This window comes from Vombatus ursinus, unplaced genomic scaffold (assembly GCF_900497805.2).
Source record: "Vombatus ursinus unplaced genomic scaffold, bare-nosed wombat genome assembly UNPS02014799.1, whole genome shotgun sequence".
Taxonomy (NCBI): domain Eukaryota; kingdom Metazoa; phylum Chordata; class Mammalia; order Diprotodontia; family Vombatidae; genus Vombatus; species Vombatus ursinus.
This window is the reverse complement of record NW_020954577.1, coordinates 1350231-1371979: the sequence shown is the minus strand read 5'-3', so window position 1 is coordinate 1371979 and position 21749 is coordinate 1350231. Positions and strand designations below refer to the sequence as shown.

The 21749-nt window shown below is 44.3% G+C and overlaps 1 protein-coding gene across 1 annotated transcript in view; it reads right to left on the bottom strand.

Annotated features, from left to right (window-relative positions):
- Window positions 1-8562: 8562 nt before the first annotated feature.
- Window positions 8563-21749, bottom strand: part of LOC114050410 (CKLF-like MARVEL transmembrane domain-containing protein 8) — a 60905-nt gene continuing 47718 nt past the window's right edge. The window contains exons 2-4 of the mRNA XM_027872049.1: window positions 18943-19116; window positions 11307-11423; window positions 8563-8986 (exon numbers count right to left, since the gene is read on the bottom strand). Coding sequence (XP_027727850.1) covers window positions 8903-8986; window positions 11307-11423; window positions 18943-19116 — 375 coding nt within the window. The 3' untranslated portion in view covers window positions 8563-8902. The remainder of the gene's footprint in view (window positions 8987-11306; window positions 11424-18942; window positions 19117-21749) is intronic.

Here is a 21749-nt window from a genome sequence, read left to right as displayed (position 1 = left end):
TGAGATCTAAGCTGGTGTCCATCAGTGGGGTGGAGGGGCGTGAGGGGGAGAGCTGAGAGGGGAGCCGGCAAGGCCGAGCAAGCTGCAGTGGAACGTGGAGATTATGATTTGGAGCTGGAAGCCATCTCAGAGGCCATTGATTTCCGCCCCCATCGTTTTCCAGAGTTGGAAACAGGATCCGGGAAGTTCCATGTTGCGAGAGGTCACGCACAAGTGCCTGGGTTGGGATTGTGAAGTCGTGTCTTTTTCGCTCTAGATCGAGTGCTCAGCCCTCTCCGCCACGCTGCCCCTCCAGATTAAGAAACCCCCCCCCCCCCCATAGAAACAAGAAGATAAAGCAAAGGGGAAAGACAGCTAACTCTGAGGAAAGTCAATGGCCCGCCTTGATGGCATCCCTGTTCTCAGTGAAGAGAGGGTGGCTAGGGTTTCAGAACGTTGTGCTCTCTGTCAGACTGGGTAGTTTTGTTGTTTTTGCCCTTTTTTTGTTTTATAAGGGATTATTCTGGAATGCAAGGCCTGAACATGACTCTGTGCATGTTTTAAGCATCAATGAATCATTTCAAAAAATATGACCAGCGGTTTTTTCAGGAGGCGTGGGCTAGGGGGAGGCCTTCAGACTGTGTGAGGAACATTTCTTCCAGAGCCCATAACATGGAAGCTTAGAGAGTTGAGAGGGTCAGTAAGAGGTTGAATGACTTGACCAGGACCAAGCAGCCAGGACAGGCATGGGGGACTCCACATGTGGCCCTCTAGGTCCTCAAGTGCAGACAGAATGAATGTCACAACCCTCGAGGCCACAGGTTCCCCACCCCTGAGAGCAATATGTCAGAGGCATGATTGAAAATCAAATCTTCCTGATGTCCGATCCACCCCTATCCACCAAACCCAGTGCTTCTCTAACACTTCCCTGTCATAGAACCTTTCAGTTTCAACTAAACTTTGACAATCTCCAAAGCAGAACAATTGGAGACAGGACTTTGTCTTTCATAATATGGTAGTCTCTTCCACATCTGACAGCCTGTCAATCAAGCAGTTCATAGGAGAGATGCCCTTGGTCAAGTCTGGGCTGTTCTGAGGTGCTTAGATGGGTCAGGGGCTGGGCTATGGAGCATGCTTTTTGTTTCACCTGAATTCTGCCCACCCACCCCACCCCCATGGCCAGCCGATACCATTCTCCGTACAGAATCAGTACTCGATACTTTCTGGCTTCCTCATTTTGGTATTTTTATTCAGCTGGCATTTGTGATCTAACTCTTTACTGAAGTCCCACTCCCAAGCCTCATCATAGTGTGAAGATGACCATGGTCCTCCACAGGGATTGCTAACAGAAAGCAAGCCCCAGCAGGTTCTACACAGCTGAGGAGGCTTCAGACTCCGGCCCTGGGATGGGTAGCATGTGTCTTATCTGGAGGACTAACCTAGCTTAATACAGGCTTGTCACTAAAAAGGCTGGCCTGTAGGTGATGAATTTCTTTTCAGCTGGCGCAAACTGGGGAACAGATGAAATACACAAGCTAGCCCTCTAGCCTGTGCAGTCCGCTGTATTTCTGTGAATATGGCCGTAGTCAACATGGTAATAAGTAGTGGTGGTCGCATTTGAACCCATGTTTTCTGGTTTGACATCAGAGGCAGGATTAACATCTGTATCAGCGTTCATGATCCTGCTTCAGTTCTCCTAGATTTACTTGCACCTTTGCCTAGAGGGGACCTCTCCTTAGAGGTGTGATTGAAAATTCAAATGAATGCTAAAATAAATAAAATCCCTCTAGCATATCTACTCTTTCCTCTCATGTTTTATTGTCAAGTGTTCATTGGCCGCATCATTCTTTTGTAGGGTGCAAACCAGAAATACTCAATGTTGAGTAATTAATTGCCTAAAGGACTTTATTGATTTGCAATGAAAGGGTAAGCACATCAAATTAAAACTACCCAACTCCACCAACAAAAATAGAAAAAAGTTTTGGAAGGAGCATGAGGTGAATACAGATGGTGAGTACAGATGGCAAACAGTTTAAGCATGCGGTGCATTATTAATAGAATCTGAGAATTAATTCTTTTTTTTTTTAAGAAGGAGGGGATGGGAGTAATTGTTTAGTCCAATATCTTCAATTCACAGATGAGGAAACTGAGACCCAGGGAGAGGAAGTCACTTGCCCAAGTTCACAGAGCTATTTAGGGGCACACCCACTGATTCTGAATTCTCTAAGAAAAAATTTTTGCGAAAGTCTTTCAATTTCCCACTGCCCAAGTAATCCCTGCATCAGGAGTCTTTACATTTTAAATTGATCCTGGTGTTGGGATGGTTTGGGATTTTGTTCTGAAGGGTTTCTTGGTATTGTTACAAAGATAAAGTTTCCTTCCTTCCAAACTCAAACCAGAAGTAATTCAGAGCCCACTTTAAATAATGGAAAAAGTTATTAGAGAATCATAAGACAAATGCTTTAATCACCTAAACACCCACACTGTTGAAAAGTATTCATGACCCATGCCTCTCAACACTCAAAAGAGGAAATTCTTGATTTCCTTTCAGTTAAAAATAAACACCTATTTCCCCGTGTGGCTTTCTGTAGAGCACAAAGCCAGAGCCCACAGAGACCCAAGATATTCCAAGGCACGAAGTCAACCATCATTTCTCAGCAAGGCAAAAACAAGCTTGCAGTCTTCTGCACTATGGATCATGAAGAGTTGCCATTCCCAGAGAGATCTAGAAGCCTTGGGCTGTGGGGAGGACAGGCCTGAGGGTTGGGGCAGGACACTCGGCCCCCTAGGGTCAGTACTCTGTTACTGGTCAACGTTTCAGCAACTGTCCCTTCAAGCAAATGCACGTGAAAGACATCTGCCCAAACACACCTGGACACATGTACACCCCAAACCAGGAAAGTGAAACCCAGCTTCTGTCTAGGGCTGCTCAGTGTGCAGCACCCCAAAAGCCCACATTTCGGTGCTCATGGGCCTTGCTGGCCCCAACAAGTAAAAGGAGAGCTTCTAGCAGGGAGGAAGGAAAGAACAAGCTTCAGCAATTATGGGGATCATACAACCTTAGAACCAGAAAGGTCCTTAGAGGAGAGTTCATATAAAGGGCAGTAATTTGGGCATCAGAGATCTCTAGGATTTGCAACCAGATTTGTGTCTCTGTTTCTTTCCCCTCTCTAGGCCTCAGTTTCTTTGTCTATAAAATATGGGGACGGGACCAGATCTCCCCTTAGATCCCTTCCCATTCTAAAGCTATTATTCTTTGATCCAACAGGCCAACCCCTTAGTCACTTTTACAGGCCAGGAAGCTGAGAAGGGAAGCAGTTCCTCCAACACCACGTAGCTAGTCGGTGGCTGCCAAGCTGAATGCAGCTCTCCTGACTCCCAGGCCACCGTACCACACTCCTTCCAAAACAGCTGTGCCCTAAGATGCCCTTCAGTCAGTCATGCTGAACCCAGGCATTCAAAGGAGTGGGGGACCAACATTCAGCACCCTTGTTTCTCAACATGCTTGGCTGCCACTCCTTCTTTGACTTGGCCCATAAGAAACTAACACTTTCTCTTGGAGACCTGCAGGAGAACGCTGAAGTGCATGTGGCCGCTGGGTACAGTTTGTCTCACAGAGGGAATAAATGGAACATGGGCAGGGTCTTGTAGAAACACATTAATTAGCAGAAAGGATCAACTTCGCTCAGAACCTGGTTTAAATTTTGTTGTTCCATCAGACAGAATGATTTTCCTGTATTCTTAAAGAAATGGGAAAAATAAACATCTCAAGGGGTAAGGGGCACACCCCCAAGACACATTTGCCCTGAGGACAAGCTGACCACATGAAAGCACTTCCCCCCAAGTCAGTGTCACGGGGTGGGGGTGGGGCTTGTTGCCTTCCTTTTCTTGACTTTATTAATAACAGTATCATAGAATCATAGGGCATTTAAGGCCCTCCATGATCTGGCTCCCACCTACCTTCACAGGCTGTTTGTACTCCTCTGTACTATTCAGGTCACACTGACTTGCTAGGTATCTGCCATATAGGACATCCCATCTCCAGCAAGTCTCTGCCCTCGAACGTCCCAATATGCTTCCTCTCCTTGTCTCCACCTACGAAAATCTCCCCCTTTCTTCTCCACATAGCTTAGCTGCCATCTGCTACGTGAAACCTTTGCATCTGATGAAGCCCATTGTTAATGCTTTCTTCTTCTAAAAACGATATTCTTTTAATGTACTTTGTATTTACTTGTGTGTCCCCACTGCCCCCCCCACACAGTAGAATGTAAAGTCAAGAGTAAAGAGTGCTTCGTGGAGGCAGCCGGGTGGTGCAGTGGATAGAGAGATGGACAAGAGGTCAGGAAGACTCGAGTTCAAATCCAGCCTCAGACACTTACTAGCAGTATGACCCTGGGCAAGTCACTTAACCTCTGTTTGCCTTGGTTTCCACAACTGTAAAATGGGGATAATGAAACACCTACCTTGTTGGGTAGTTATAAGGAGCAAATGAGATAATATTTGTAAAAAGCACCTAGCACAGTGCCTGGCACATAGTAGGAACTATATAAATGCTTATTCCCCTCCTACTTTTTTTGTCATTAGTGCCTGGCACATAGTAGGTGCTTAATAAGTGTTGAATTGATGTGAACTTTAGAGTGGTAAGGGACCTTGGAGATTGTCTGGGCCAGGTACTGTTAGCTTTTTCAGTGTTTTAGACTCCTTCCTTGTTGGACTTGGGAAGCCTCCGGACCCCTTCTCAGAGAGTTTGTAAAAAAAGTGTTGTTTCAGTTGGAGGTTGGTGAAAATAAAGACCTGATTTTTCCCCCAATTCCAATTCACTGACTCCTATCTAACCAGGACCCCAGGTTAAAACCTCCGATCTCAGCTAATTCTCTCATTTTTTTCAGGGTCAGGGAACTGAGGCCCAAAGAGGCAGTGGCTTGACAAGGTCAGTGACTAGCTTTATACGAGTTCCTGGAAATAGATCGCCTCTGTTCCCCGACTCCTTGGCCTCGGACATCAAGCGTGGAGACCCTTCACAGAAGGTTGAGCAGCCTGGGTCCTGGAGACAAAGTTCTGACCCCTTTTGGCTACTCATTCACTCTGGTTTGGTGGTTGTTACACTTGAAAAGACAGCCTCAGTTTGTGTATGTGAATGTGTGTGGGTGTGGGTGTAGAGGGGCCAGGGGAGGGAAGGGCTGGCTTCTTCACCCAAAGCAAGAAGGGTCTGCAAGCAGAAGCCTTCCCAAACAAGGGGGCCACAGGTATGCCCAGCATGTTTCATTAGGAGGAATACCCAAGGAATTTTATTTTATTTTTTCACTCAATCGTTTATTGACTACTGAATCATGAAGGATATTATTTGTATTCATAATTAAATAAAAATAACTAACCTTAAACATAATACAATAAACCATACCTTTAGATGAATTAAATTAAAAGGCAAAGCTTCTATTTATTTTTGTTTATTGGTTGGTTCTTTTTCTTTTTCTTTTTTTTAGGTAATTGGGGTTAAGTGATTTGTCCAGGGTCACACAGCTAGTAAGTGTCATGTGTTTGGTCTGAGGCTTATTGGTTGGTTCTTAAAGACACTGGGGTGGGCCTGGGCCCCTCCTGGTCTACGTGGCCCAACCTGTGTGCTCTTCTATGAAGGGGATGCAAATCCCTGCTTTCTCCTATTTTTGTCTACCTCTCTACTGATACAAAAAATTCTTTAAAAAAAAAAAAGACTACCTTTATTTGATCTTCACAATGGGTAGAGGTTAGAACACTGGTCATGATTCAGGAAGCCCTGAGTTCAAATCCTCTCAGATACTTATTAGCCCCTTCAGGGCCTGTGTCCTCATCTGTAAAATGGGGATGATAGGGTTGCTGTGAGGATCAGTGAGATAACTTTTGTAAGGTGCTTTGCAAATGTTAGAGCATTGGGTTCATGTGAATTATATCATTAGGTAGTACCCGGATTATGATGTTCATTTTATGGATGAAGAACCTGAGTTTAGAAGGACTAACCCAAGGTCACAGGTAGGGAAGGGGCCGGGTCAGGACTTGAACCCAAGTCTGAACTCCAAGGCCGAATCCACTGGGGTTGTGGTGGAAGGGCTTCTTGGTCAGCAATGGCTTGGATCAACTCAGTAGGCCCTTCCAAATCAGACTATGACCAACCAGCTCCAATCACCCACTACCTAACATAGATCAAGTTTTCCTTACTGTGGGTTTCCCTTGCTCTAAGGTGCCTTTTTTTTAAAAATCCCCACTATATCCCCAGTGGTACACAGTAGGTGCTTAAAAAGTGCTGGATGATGGATTGATTGAATCCTCATTTCAGATGGAAAGCTCTAAGGCAGAGACTCTATTTCTTTTCAACCTCCAGAACCATCCAGTTGTGGGTGTGGTTTCCTTTTTTGTTTTGTTTTGTTTTTTTTTTTTTGGCTAGGCAATGGGGTTAAGTGACTTGCCCAGGGTCACACAGTTAGTAAGTGTTATGTGTCTGAGGTCGGATTTGAATTCGGATCCTCCTGACTCCAGGGCTAGTGCTCCATCCACTGTATCATCTAGCTGCCCCCCAGTCGGGTTTTAAAGTGGGCTTTGAAAAATATGTTGTCGAGACTAATTAGATCTTGCTAACCTGACTATGAGAATCTAGGTTTCCTTTGGATAATGAAAATCTTTCACTCCCCAACCTGCCCACTTTATTTATAGATTGGGAGAAAAGAAGTCCATCAAAGCTTAATGGCTCTTTATCATTTATATAGGACAACAGGAGAGGAATGTAACTCAGCCAGCCCTACCAAGCCAATTGGGAGCAGGGTCCTGACACAGGAGGGAAAGCAAGCTAGGGAAACGGGTTCTAGGCTTGTTGTTCATCCTTCATTCTCAAAGAGAACTAGTGACATCACGAGGGTGATGTTTTGACTTGTGGGGAAACATCACTGCATGAACCTTTTTTTCTATTCTTTCCTGGATCTATTGGCTAATCTTCTGATGCAATTTGGTAAAGCAAAGGAAGCTAGGTAGCAAGATAGGTAGAGTGTTAGACCTGAGTTCAAATCCTGCCTTGGTTTCTTGCTAGCTGTATGATTCTGGGAGTTACTTGACCTTTCAGCCTCAATTTCCTCAACTGTAAAATCAAGATAATATGAGCACCTACCTCACAGGGTGGTTGTGAGCTTTAGATAACATGTACAGTGCTTTGTAAACTTTAAAGTGCTACATAAACTAGCCATTATTAAGTCCAGGTGGAGGCAGGAAGACCCAGACAGAGATACAGTGAACGATGGGGCCATTGATACAGCCCTAAACACCAAAGGAATTTTTACCAAATTCATCCTTATCTAATTTATTCAGGTTTGGTGCATTCAAAGGTACCCGGGGTCTATTTGTCCCAAATTAGCAGATTTTGTAAAGGCCTCTCGCTCCCATTGCAATTTTCGGTATAAAATACCATGAGCCCTGACTGCTGGGGGCCAGCCTACAGACGTGGAGCAGATTTCCTGGGCCTTTTACTGGTGTTGCTGATTGGAGAAGGAGACCCTGGTGGCAACCAAGTGGATGACCTTGGATCTTCCGTGTGTGTGTGTTTTCTGGGGTGCCATAAACCTGATTATTGGGGTTATGGTTTTTAAAAGCCCAGGTTGAGCTAACAACCTTCCCCTCTGTGTGTTTGCTGTGAAACATTCAGTGACTGATACCACCAAAGGCAAAGAATAAGGGTGTTTGGGGGGGGGGTCAATTCTATGTCTGTAACAGTCATAATTAGTCAATTTTGTGATGAGATCAAGGGAGTGGGAGAGAGAGCTCATCTGGCTTTTTGTTGGGGAGAAGGACCCCTATCCTGGGACACATTCAGGTTCCTATAGCACTGAAGGCCTGACTCCTGATAAGGAGGGAGGGCAGGCTGGGATAGGGGAGGCATTGATGACAAGGAGAGGATGTATGCCTTGGGACAGGCTGTTTCTACTACTGGGGGCAGAGCCTGGCAATATGGGGCTCATCTGTGGTATGGCTGGGGAGGAGGGAGAAGAGGATAAATATCCCACCCTAGGGCCAAGCCTGGGTCCTCCAACTGTAGTTATGGCCCTGGTTCAGGAATGGTCCAAAAGCCTACAGGTTCGAAAAGACATTTCTGGGGACCCTCTATCTTACTGCCTCATGGCTTGGTTACAACATTTTAAATTGAGTTCCATTCACTGAATTCACTTTGAAAGACTTTCAGAACATGACTTCAGAACATGTAGGGCAGTGATATCAAACTTAAATGGTACATAAGGATCCCTGTGGAGTACATGGTGACTTAGAAAACCACATATTAACATTATCTATATTCTATTGTATTTTTGTGTATTTTATGAAGTATTTCTCAATTAACCTTTTAATCTGGTTCGGCCAGCAGTCTCACACCTCTGCTGTAGGGCACAGTACCCCAAAGTGTGCAAGTAATGAGTTAATCCCCTGGCCTTACTCTCATGATCCAAGTAGAAGGTTTCTCCTAAATAATCTTGTATATGCTCTGTGTCCCATGGAGCCATGCACTTTGGTTGTGGTGAAAGGCCTCATTTTTCTCTAGTGCCCCCCAAAAAGTCAGACACTGAAGTTAATGGGTGATTTTCAAACATTTAATCCAAAAAAAAAAAAAGTCTGGCATTTTAAAGGTTAGATTTACAAAGTGGATGCCTTCTTAACATTAGCAACTCTGTTACTTATTGTCTAGGAAAAATAGACTCTACAAGTTTGTTAACAATGTATTGAAAGTGTTTTGTCCTAAGGATTTACAGTGTTTTGTAAACAAGTATCCATTTCACTTGCAACTGACCATAGCTACCACAATGGAACTAAGTGTACAAAAACACGCTAAAAACACAGTTCTCTGGAAATGTACATCCTACCCACGGCGGCTTTTACAGCAATGTTCTTTCCATTGATATCATTGTCGAAATGGCCATCACTGTACAGTCCGGGATCTCCATGACAGAAAGCTGAAATACGTGTTTCCAGCATAGCAGATTGTGACCACAAAAGCAAAGAACTGTGGAGAAGGAAACAGGTTAGAACAGAGCATTATAAAACATCCTAATTAATGAATTTAAGGATCTGTCCTCCCTTGACTCATACATCAGCACAATGATTTAGCCAGAAATGACTTTACTGATTCAGGTCTCTTATTTCACTCTTTGTTTTTAGCTGCTCCAATTTTGCTTTTGGAAGCTGAGACCATGTGTAGTTATGCATCAAATGGTCATAGAAGGTGGGGGCCATCTCCAGTCATCCTGAGCTATATCTGGCCACTGGACCCAGATGGCTACGGAGGAGAAAGTGAGGCTGATAACTTTGCACAGCCCTCCCTCACTGTAATCCAATTCACCTGCAAATCATGACCTCACCGTCCTGTTGCCATGGTCCTTTTCAAGAAGGAAGGACAGATAACAACAAGGAAGGTATACAGTAGGTGTAGAATGTAAATAGTACTTATATTCTTAAGGGATCATAGAACTGAATCTAGTCTAACTCTTATTTTACAAATGAGGAAACTGAGGCCCAGAGAAGTTAAGTAATTTCTCCAGTTATATAGGTAATAAGTGCCTTAGTCAGGATTTGAACTTGAGTCCTCCAACTCTAAATCCTGTGTTTTCCCCACTGTCTTACATTGCATCTTGACGTTTTCATTTATTTAATCTTTATAATCCCAGGACTGTGCCTTGGGCATTTTGGGGATGACAGAAGGGAGGATCGGGATCTATGAGTTCTTCTGTACAGGGAACTGCAGGGAAGGAAATTCACTTTATTACTGTAGCTTAATACCTTCTCTGTAGCTTATAGCCTTAGCGCTGCCTGGGGGTGCTGAGAGGTAACAGGACTGGCTCCAGATCCTGCAGTCAGGAGGTCAGAGGTCTTCCTGACTCTGAGACCAGCTCTCTATCCAACCTACCTTACTATCCCTCTCCTTGTACACAGTGGTCACTTAATAAATGCTCATTGAATTGAATGTAGGGACAGTAATAATGAATAATGCTAAAATTCATATAATGCTTTATAGTTCTTCAAATTGTTTTTTTTTATTAACAAGCACTTGTTTTTTCAATTAAAAAGAAATCTCCCTCCTATCTCCCCTTGCCCTTGAAAGAAAAAAGAAAGAGAAAATCCTCATAACAAATATGCATAGTCAAGGAAAACAAATTTTCAAATTGGCCACATCCAAAAATGCATGTGTCATTCTGTAGTGCTTGACAATTTACAAATAGTTCCAACATGTTATCTTAGTTTCCTCATCCGTAAAATAGGGATAATAATAGCACCTGCATCATAGGGTTGTCATGAGGTTTATAAAGCCTTTGCAAAAGCAAGATCAAGTACCATGGGTTTTTTTAGCCCCATTTTCCAGGTGAGGAAACAGGGTTAAATAACTCATAGGCACTTAATAAATGTTGATTGATTGATTGTCCAAGGTCACACAGTAAGGGGTTGAACCAGGATTTGAATCCAGATCTCCTGTCTCCAAAGCCCACAGTGTTCTTTCCACTGCACTACAGCTGCTTACAAAACCATACGTCATCAAACCGAGGTCTGCACAATGTGGCTCTAATGGGGATCACAGATTTCCTGGAGAGCTCTTCCTTCACATGAGACAGAAAGTGCGATGAGAAGAAAGTCTCCATTTCTAGCCTCACAACTCAGGCTTCTCATATACTCCAGGAAGTCCTCTTTAAAGACAGTCTGTGTTCTTTATGCCTAATCTGTTGGCTGATTTTGGAAAATGTGGCTCCCGCACATGGCTGCGGATTTCCAGCCCTTCCCTCTTTCACAGAAGTCTGCTGGCAATGACCACAGCCATGGCTTAAACATAGAGAAGTGTGTTCCTCATCATCTCTGCTCACTGGCTTCTTTCAAGTCCCAGCTAAAATCTCATCTTTGAGAGGAAGCCTTTCCCAAGCCCTCTAAATTCTAGCATCTTCCTTCTCTTATTTCCACTTTATCCTGTTTTTAACGTGTTTGTACATATGTGTTTGCACGTTGTCTCCTCCGTTAGATTGTAAGCTCCTTGAGGACAGGGCCCGTCATTTGCCTCTTTTTGTATCCCAAGGGTTTAGCCCAGTGTCTGACACATTGTTCATTCATTTAGTTGGGCCTGACTTTTTGGGACCCCATGGACCATATCACACCAGGCCCTTTTATCCTTCACTATCTCCTGAAGTCTGTCCAAGCACCATAGTAGGTACTTAATAAATGTTTTTTTGACTGACTGACTTCCATCTTCACAAGCAAGACTTCAAGGAGCGGGGTGGGGCAGGGACAGAGGCTCTGTGAATACCCATCGTGCCGAGTGTCAGAGATGGAGAAAGCTTACTTACGGATGAGGCGGCCCAGCTGTTATAGTTGTGGGTGTCCCTCTCTTTGGTGACCGAGGAGGCGTCTACGATGGCGGCAATAAGGTATAAAACAAAGGCACTTCCATTAAAGCAGAGGCCCTGTGCCAAGACAAAGGAGAGAAGAGGCTCAGTGTTTGTGTGCACCTGAGCATGTGGCCTTCAGGTGAACATGAGGGACATTTAATAAGTGCCAATAGAATGTAAGCTCCCAGAGGGCAGGACCTGGCCCAACAACTTTCTTTCATAGATGAAGAGTGGAGGCCCCTAGAATGGAAGTGAGCAGCCTCCACAGGCAAGAGCAAAGCTGGAAGAGGAACCTGGGTCTTCTGGCTCTAGAGTCAATGTTCTTTTTTATTTTTACTTTTGCACTTAATAGTACTTTTTTTTTTTTGGTGAGGCAGTTGGGGTTAAGTGACTTGCCCAGAGTCACACAGCTAGTGAGTGTTATGTGTGTGAGGTCGGATTTGAACTCAGGTCCTCCTGACTTCAGGGCCAGTGCTCTATCCACAGCACCAACTAGCTGCCCCTTTAATAGTATTTTTTTTCCCAATTAGATGTAAAGATAGTTTTCAATATTCATTTCTGTAAAATTTTGAGTGCCAAAATTTTCTCCCTTCTTCCCTTCCCTTTCCCCTCCCAAAACAGCAAGCAATCTGATATAGGTTATACATGTACAATCATGTTAAGTGTATTTCCACATTAGTCATTCTGTGAAAGAAGAATCAGAACAAAAGGGAAAAACCACGAGAAAGAAAAAACAAAAAGGGAAAATAGGATGCTTCACTCTGCATTCAGACTCCGTAGTTCTTTCTCTAGATGTGAGTAGCATTTTCCATCATGAGTCTTTTGGAATTGTCTTAGATCATTGTATTGCTGAGAAGAGCTAAGGCAATCATAGTTGATCATCCATTGCACAATGTTGCTGGTACTATGTACAATGTTCTACTGGTTCTGCTCACTTCACTCAGCATCAGTTCATGTAAGTCTTTCCAGGTTTTTCTGAATAGATTTAATGTTCTTTCCCCTGTACCACACTGTCGACCTTTCTCTTGACCTTTAGTAATTTCATCTATTAGGTCTTTCTTGAGAGGCAGCAGTCAGAACTATGGAGTCAGAACCTGAACCAGGTCTTCTGCCTCCAAGACTAGTGTGCTTTCCACCTCAGCTCCTAACATCTCCTTTGTAGGCTTCCCTCAGTAATTTGTAGTGGAGACTTCCATTTCATCAAGGGCACCCAACTATAAAAGAGTTCCTCAAAAAAAAAACCAAAAAAACCAGATGGGAAGACTTGTATGGGCTAATTGAGCAGGAGAGGAGAAATCGGAGAACAGCAGACACAGCACTAGGATTCTGCCAAACTCACAATAATGGCAGTGACCAATCCTGGTCCCAGAGAGAAGAGGAACTGTCTATTTCCTCTCAGTAGAGAAGTGAGAAATTATGGGTAGAAAATGCTGCATAGACTGTCAAGACAGTTGTTTGCTCACATTTTTGTTTTGAGGGATGATTCAATTTTGGGGGGGGTAGGGGGAAGGAGGGGAGTGGTATGATGGGAAATGAGTCTTTTGGGAAAAAGGCAAACCAGACGGCTGAGGATGAAGCCTGTTAACCACCTCCTGACAGTGAAGTCACAGATTAATATGCCAAATGAGACACACTTTTTGGACTTAACCAATGTGGGAATTTGTTTTGCTTGACTCTGCTTATGTGTTACAAGGATCCTTCCTTCCCTCCCTCCCTCCCTTCCTTCCTTCCTTTCCTTCCTTCCCTTCCTTCCTTTTTCCTCCCTCTGTCCCTTCCTTCCTATGGGAAGGAGAAAAAAATAAATGCTTGATACATGAAAAAAATATTTGATTTACAAATGGCATAAGAAGTATTGATTAGAAAAAAATAAGCAGAATCCTTTAACATAATAGGAGTGTGGGGGAAATGTTAATAAGGGACATGAAATCGTGGGGGAAAGTCAAAGCAATCACCAGCTTCCTGAGGTCTCGCTGCTAATGTATCACACCAGACAAATGATTCCTGTTAAGTTACCATCTGTTTCTGAAATCACGTTTTCTGCCCTTAGGAGCTTCAATCAACTTCAGAGCTGAGAGGAAACTGGCTGAGGGCAATCTCCTTTGGAACAAGCACCACCACCGTTGGTCCCACAATCTTCCGGGCTGGGGGTTTGGAGAGCTTAGAAAAGACCTGCCCACTTCACAGATAAGCAATGGATTGTGAACGAAAAAGAGAAAAGGCGGGGGCACGGGGGCAGAGAACCAGGTATCTTGGATATGTAGCTAGTTTCCAGTTCTGTGTAGGAAAAAGCTGAGTCCCCAGAAGGGGAGCAATGGATATGGAATGGCACAGACACTAGCAGACAGAGTCCACATGAGGGTTGGTTTTGGTCAACTATTTCTCCTTCTATTTCTTTACGAATAGTTGTTTCAGGGGAAGGTTCACTCAGGAAGACAGGGGGATCTATATGGAAATGAAGGCAATATAAAAATTAAAAGCAACAGTAAAAAAAGAAGAGGAAAAGAAATGATGATTCCCCAGTGAGCAGCCCATAGACTCTCCATGTTTGTTAAAGGCTTGTCCTTTAGACTATAGACTCTCGTCTGCTGGGAGAGAAGTCTTTCTGCTTTAGGGAAGACATCAGTCCAGAGCCAGAGAATTCATGCTAGTTTTTCCAATTCGATTCATTTCAAGTACTTACTGCACACTGTCCTAGGTGCTGAGGATAGAAAGACAAAAATGATTATATTCTGGGGGGTCAAGGGGGGAGGGAGGGAGAGGTATAGCACATACCTAAATAAATGCAAATTAGTATAAAGTAATTTCAAGGGTGGCTGGACCTTGAAGGAAATGAGGGATTCTAAGAAGTAAAAGTTAGGGTGGGGAGGGCATTCCTGCTCCTAGAAAAGCAAAGGCATTGAGAGCAAGTTGGAATGTCATGTCTGGGAAGCAAAGCCAAGTCTCAAATGGATTTATTTAACACAGTAGAATCGAGGCAATTATAACAGAAGACGATCTCTCCCTGCATACCTGGCACATGCTCCAGAACCATAGTATGTTGTGGGAAGGCAGAGTTGGTAGCCCTGGGCCATTCAGGCTGGCAGCTGGGGTGGCAGACTCGGTAGGGTTTTATTCTAGGCAGCACCTGGCTTCACAAGAGGCCAGGGCTGCTGACGACAAATGAGATTGGGGAAACGGTCACAAGGCCATTGGATTTGCCAAGCTAAGGCAGCTCGTCAAGATGGTGGGTCTGCCAACAGAGCACGGAACACTTCCTGGTCAGGATGGTGCTCGGAGAAGAGCCTTGTTCAGTGGCCAGGACGGTTGTCATCTTTATCTACACGAGACTGGCTGGAGAGGGGCTGTGTGGAAGTAGCTCGTTTATCACAGAGCTACTGAGAGTCTGAATGAGAGAGTGCAATGAAGTGTGGTATAGGCAAGAAACAGCCAAGTTTCCTTTGCAAAGGGCAATACAAGGGATGTCAGTTTCAGGGTCTTACGCAGCATTCACAAGATCTAATCTGAGATCCATCACTGACTCTGTAACCTTGGGCAGAGCACTGTATTTTTGAAGGCCTCACTTTTTTCATCTTTAAAATGGGACTACTAACTTGTGTCATGATTAGTGCACCACTGATAGACAAGACTGCCTCACGGACATGTGGGAAAACGGAAAGATCTTTGGACTTGGGAGCCAGAGGACCTGGGTTCCAATCCCAGCTCCAGCATTCACTACCTGTATAATCATGGAAGAGTGACACCCTCAGAGACTCAGCTTCCTCATCTGTAAAATGGGGATAGCTCTGCTTTTACCACCTGCCTTGTGAAGGCAGAGATCTCTAAAGCTCAAAGTGCTATAGAAATGTATTATTATTACACTCAAGGTACTCTAAAGGAGCTGTGAACTCACTCATGTGAGCATTCCCTCCAGCAGGCACAGTGCAACCTAGCCATGCCTGTCCACCTGTAGGACACTTGTCCATTGCCTTCCATTCAAGGCTGGGGGCATTCTTTGATTTCTCCTGACCCTGTGAGGATCGTAGATCTAGAGATGGAAAGAATCTTAGAAGTTCTCCTAGTCCAACCCCCTAATTTTAACAGATGAGGAAACTGAGGCCCAGAGAAATAAAGGCTCTTGTCCAAGGTCACCCAGGTAGTGAGCAGCACAGCTGGGGTTTGTATCCAAGTTCTCTAACCCCAAGTCCAGCCCATTTTCCACTACACCGCCCTAGATGCCAGAGGAGCACACGGGCTGTCCATCAGTCTTCACTTGTTCTTGCTACAAGACAAACCCATCTCCTTTTTCATTCATACATTTCATGGATGACCTCTTTGCTTCAGGTCTCCTTTGACATTTCTTGATCATAGCGGCCTTTATGGTGCACACGCTGGGTGATCTTCAACTTCTGGAAGTCCTGGAGCGTTCTAGAACTTACTGCTGTACATCATCACTGGTAGGGAAAAGATGGCACTTTGTTTTTGCCAGAAGATAGGCATCAATAAAGGCAATCTAGTCAGTGCCCTTTCTCACAGTTTAATTCTGAGTTTTGTTAACAGTCGATTTACAGCGTCTATCATCAATCTGAGAGATTCATTGGTCCATCCATCCAGCTTTCTATCTATCATCTCTCTCTGTATCCATCCATCTATATAACTTCTTTTTTTTTAGGTAATTGGGGTTAAGTGACTTGCCCAGGGTCACACAGCTAGTAAGTATCAAGTGTTTGGCCTGAGGTCAGATTTGAACTCAGGTCCTCCTGACTTCAGGGCAGGTGCTCTATCCACTGCGCCACCTAACTGCCCCTATCTATATAACTTTCTATCCACATTTCTATTCACCTGTCTATCCATCTAGTTTTCTGTCCATCCATCATCTATCTACTTATCTATTCAATTTTTTCTTTCATTCTGTCCACCTGTCTATCCATCTATCTATCCATCCAATTTTCTATCTATCCATCCATCCATCTAACTTTCTACCTAGCTTTCTATCCATCTGTCTATCCACTATCTGTCTATCCACCCATCATTTATCCATCTATCTTTCTATCCATCCATCCAGCCAGCCTTCTCTTTCTCTCTTTCTTTTTCTCTTTCTTTTTCTTTCTTTCTCTCTTTCTTTCTTCCTTCCTTCCTATCTATCTATCCATCCAATGATAGACCAGCTCTATGGGTTGTCCAATGAACTATATATCGAACTTAGAACAACAGGCTTTCTTTGTCCACTTGGGTTCTTCTCAAAAAGAGACAATACAATATAACCATGGGCCCCTTTAAAAGTCCAGCCATGACTTTGTAACAAAAATCAAGGTACCAAGCAGCTTTGTTTAAAACACCACCACCACCACCACCACCACCAACAACAACAACCACCTCCAGTCTTTGAATGGTGTACAGCTGCCATCACACCAAAAACCTGCTGCATGTGACCTTGATCCTCTATCTCCTGTGTGGGTGTACTAAGGTAATAATAGACAGTCATTTCAAATTAGCTCCAATGCCAAGCATGTATTTCTTAACCTCCCTTTCAGACAATGTTCTGTATGCTGGGACGGCCACACGTTTGGGACAGCCAATGTTCCCAGAAGGCCATTTATGGGGTGTGCTCTCAGTTCAGCTCTTGGGGGATCAAATAGCCAACTCCAGGAGGTGCCTGGTGCTACCTCCGGGCTCTCCAACAAGTGCCTTATGATGACGGGGTCAAGTCTTTGGATCAACAGTGTACTAGCAGTGCAGCCGGCCCCGTTTCTGAATGCTCTTTTCATCGTGAAGACTCGGACATCAGAATACTGACTCCTCCTTTTCCTTTCCTCCCCAACATGCCTATGTCACAGGACCCCAGACACCTGAAGAACAAACATGAAGACAAACACATCCCCTCTTGGCCTCCTTATTGCCAGTTAGCACACAGTAGGGATGACAGCTTCCCCAACAGCAGTACGGTTTGGGGAAACCAGATCAGTGGTGCCTTCCCCAAGTCACCTGGATCTACCCGCAATGAACTCCTGACCTCAGAGACAGACAAAAGTTGTCTGGCCCAGTTCTATTACCAGCAACCAGGTAACAGAGCTCTCTCTCTCTCTCTCTCTCTCTCTCTCTCTCTCTCTCTCTCTCCCTCTGGGAAGCCCCCAGTGACTCAGGCTGCCACACAGGCAAGACGATGCAGGCCCCACCTGGGCTGAGTCTGCTTCTTCTCTGGCCTCAGCACTGACAATGTCAGTCATTTACTGAGTCTTCTAATAAGAGTGCTATGTTGTCAAACATGGTCCAAGTGATGACTGGTTTCATTGAACTACTTTGTCACGAGGGAGGGCTTTCTAGCATGGAGGCCATTGAGAAGTTACTGCAGCATTTTAAAAAGCAACTCTCTATCTATCCAGACACTTGTGTGTGTGTGTGTGTGTGTGTGTGTGTGTGTGTGTGTGTGTATGTAAGGTCCCAATTTAGGATGCCAGCATTATGGGCTGCCTGGGTTGGGGCCAAGACTTTGCTGTGGAGAGAAGACTCTTAAATAGTATTTACAGTTTGAATGAGGGCAGAGTCTTTGCTGGAGGTCTTGCCATACCAAGTAAATCCATCTAGAAGAGGGATTTCTAATCATTTTATGTTACAGACTTCTTGGCAATCTGGCGAAACTTATGCATCCCCTTTCAGAATAATGTTTTGCAATGTACAGAATAAAATAAATAGGATTGCAAAAAACCCAATTATGATGAAATAAAGATATAATTGTTTTCCATCTAAATTCACAGACCCTCTGGAATCTATCCCTTTGGTGGCCCACAGATCCCTGATCAGGGGGGAAAAGTGGCATGGAAGATGATGAAGGAAATTCAGTGGTCCAGGGGCAGGGCTTTCCAGTAAGGGTTATCCAGAAACGAGCAGTTAGGAGGTGCTGCTGGGTCACTGGACCCAGGCAGGCAGACACTGGGGAACTGGCTTCACCCTCACAGTTGGCTGGCAGGATTTATGTACTTGGTGTCTTACGACCCACAGGTTGTTCTCATGGACAGGTGGCACTCCCACCTCTTGATTACCCACAACTGTGATAGTGGTGAGGTCTAGACATTTAGAAACCAATGTGCCTCTCCATACAGCCCTGGTGGTGGAACCGAGTGATCTCCTTATCCTTTCAAATAGGGGGACTCCTGCAAAGGCAGAGATTCTAACAGCAGCAGCAGCTGGCAGTGGGGAAGCATTTGGAGCATTTCAGAATGGGAGCTTCTAGAGTGTGTGTGTGTGTGTGTGCGTGTGTGTGTGTGTGTGTGTGTGTGTGCTCGCACCACCCCCCATCTCTCTTGCTAGCTTAGTGTCAGAGAATTGTGGAGGCAGACTCAGGATGGGAATTCAGCTCCTCCGTCAGTGAGTCAACCAGCATTTACTGAGCATCTCCCATGTGCCAGGCACTGCACAAAGTGCTGAGGATACACAGAATGGCAAAAGGCAGTTCCTGACCTCAAGGAGCTCACAGTCTAATGGGGGAGACAATATGCCACAACTCTGCACAAACGAGACGAAGATGGGATGAATTGGAGATAGTTTCAGAGCGAAGGCACTAACATTAAGGGGGATACATGTGAGAAAACAAAACAAGACAAGGAACATGCTTTCTTACCACTGTGGTCCATGGCACCTGGGGAATCCTGGTGTAGGTCATTGTCATGTAGATGATTAAGAAGAAGACTGTGAGGACCCAGTAAAATACTGCAACGAACATCACCCAACCAAAAGCAGGGACCCGGAAATACTCTGTCCCAGCAATCAGCGTCCACACGAGCAGACCAAAAACCTGCAGGGATGGCAGAATGGAAGGGGGATGGGCAAGACGAAAAGGAGGAGAAGCGGGGGGGAAAGAGATGGAAGGAAGGGAATGCAAGGAGGGAAAGAGAAGAGGGAGGAAGGGAAAGAGATGGAGAGAGGGAAGCAGATGGAGAAAGAAGGGAAGGAGGTTGGCAGGAGAGACCAGAGAAAAGGAAAGACAAGAAGAAGGAGGGAAAGAGAAAATAATTACTCTTAAGAGTTCCAAATTAGAAATGAAGAAGCTCTTAAAGTATAAATGAGCATAATAATATCATTGACAACAATGTTGACGATGATGACAATGATGATTACGAAATGTCAATGACACTAATTTGGGGTTGGTGTTGAATTGAGAGTAAATATTTATAGAAGAGAATAAACACTGATAGTGATGATGAACCAGTATTCTTTAATCGGGCCAGCTATAGAAACGTCCTCCCTGTTCTTGGCTACACCTGTTTGTCACACACACACACACACACACACACACACACACACACACGCCATATTATATGGGACCCACAGGAGGAACAAGGAAGGAGGACGTTTCCTTTGGAAAAGCACAAAAAGGGGATGGCAGTTTCTGGGAGTCTAGTCCAATGTTTTTGTACTAACTACCATAGCAAACACGATCCCACCAGGCCAACATCCATGGAATAGAGCTATTGTAAACGCTCCTGCTGTGACTCAATAACTACATATTCTTTCTCGACCAACGTTAGCCATGAGCCAAATGAGGTTCCTGTCAATGCTGTCCAGAGAAAGTCATGCGAAGCTATCCTGTACCCAGGGCATCCAGAAATGAACAAAAATCAAGAGCAGGGAGGGATCAAACATGAAAATGGCCGAGTGACCTTTCCCCTGACAACGGAACAAGTTGAGTGCCTGAACCACCAGACTGTAGACGAAGGAAAAGCTAAGACATTACTAGTTCTCCCTCTACTTTGGACTTAATATCTGACTCGGTGAGTGATGAGGATGTCAGTTTTACTGCTTTAATTTTCTCTGCTGTGGCAAAAAACCAAAGCAAAAACCAAACCTTGCCCCCCTCCCTTCTTCTCATGATGGTGATGAATGCCAGGACAGTTGTATAAAAACAACCATTCTCTTTGACTCTGGATTAGGAATACACCCTAAGAAATTTACCAAAAAGAGAAAAAAAGAGCTGTCTCCCCCCACCCAAGATACTAATAGAACACTGTTAGAGACTAGAAAAAGTAGAAACAACCAAAATATTCGGGAGTTGGGGAATGGCTGAAGAGAGGGAACAGCAGTTATCTCACACCTACTATGTGCTAGGGGCTGTGCTAAGTGCTTTATAAATATTATCTCACATGATCCTCACAACCACCTTGGGAAGTAGGTGCTATTATTATCTCCATTTTACTGTTGAAGAAACTGAGGCAGACAGAGGTTAAGTGACTTGCCCAGGATCACACAGCTTGTAAATGTCTGAGGTTGGATTTGAGCTCAGGTCTCCCTTACTCCAGACCCAGCGCTTTATTCAGTGTGCCACCTAGTTGCCTAACTGCAGTAACACGTATGAGGAACACTAAAAAATCAGGAAAGATTGATATGAAATCTCATGACATAAAGCAGAACTAGAAATCATATATACTCAGACTGCAAAAGAGCAATTTTAATTCTTTGTCCAGACGTAGGATTGCATTAGGCAAAGGAACTCCCAGCATGGAAATTCCCTTCACCAACGCAGATGAGCAAATCAACTGTAATTTATGGTCTTAAAGAGTTGCCTGGTGACCTCTAAAAGGTTCAGTGACTTGCTCACTGTAATGTATACAATATATCAAAGGCAAGTCTTGAACACAGGTCTTTCTACTTCTGAGTCCACCCTCTATGCCACCTTGAAAAATACACAATATATATGCAAAATGCAGGAATGAATGGACAAAAAAAATAGTAAGAGGCTCTAGAGTTAGGGATGAATTGATAAAATATCAGTTTATTGAAGGTCTTGAGTTTTGTTGTTGTTCAGTCTGACTATTCAATGACTCCATTTGGGGTTTTCTTGGCAAAAATACTGGAGTAGTTTGTCATTTCCTTCTCCAGTTCATTTTACAGATAAGGAAACTGAGGCAAACAGGGTTAAGTGACTTGCCCAGGATCACACAACTAGTAAGTATCTGAGGCTGGATTTGAACTCCGGAAGATGAGTCTTCCTGACTTCAGGCCCAGCACTTGGTTCCTTGGGTTAAATATATTTAATAACGGGAGAAGCTTTCTTGCTCCATAGTCTATCTCTGTATTACAGGAGAGCCCTTAATTGGTTTAGCCAGACAACAGTTTAGGGGGTAAACAATGCCCCTTCCTGTGTTGGCCAACAACGTAAGCCCACCTTCTGGGCTAATCCACTAACATGCCACCCATTACAGTTCCCTATGCAAGTCATTAACCGAGAGAGCAGCTGACCTCTTTAAGTCTCATCAAGAAATGGGTACCATTTTTTCACAGTGTGCTACGCCCAATTCCATCAAGGCCCGATCTCTCTGATCAAACTGAATGTGGTCGAATGCACTTTTATAGATTGCCTGTCAGTCATGATGATTATGAGCAGAAAAAAAATCCCATTAGTGTCAATCTTGGAGTTTTCAGGAATTACCC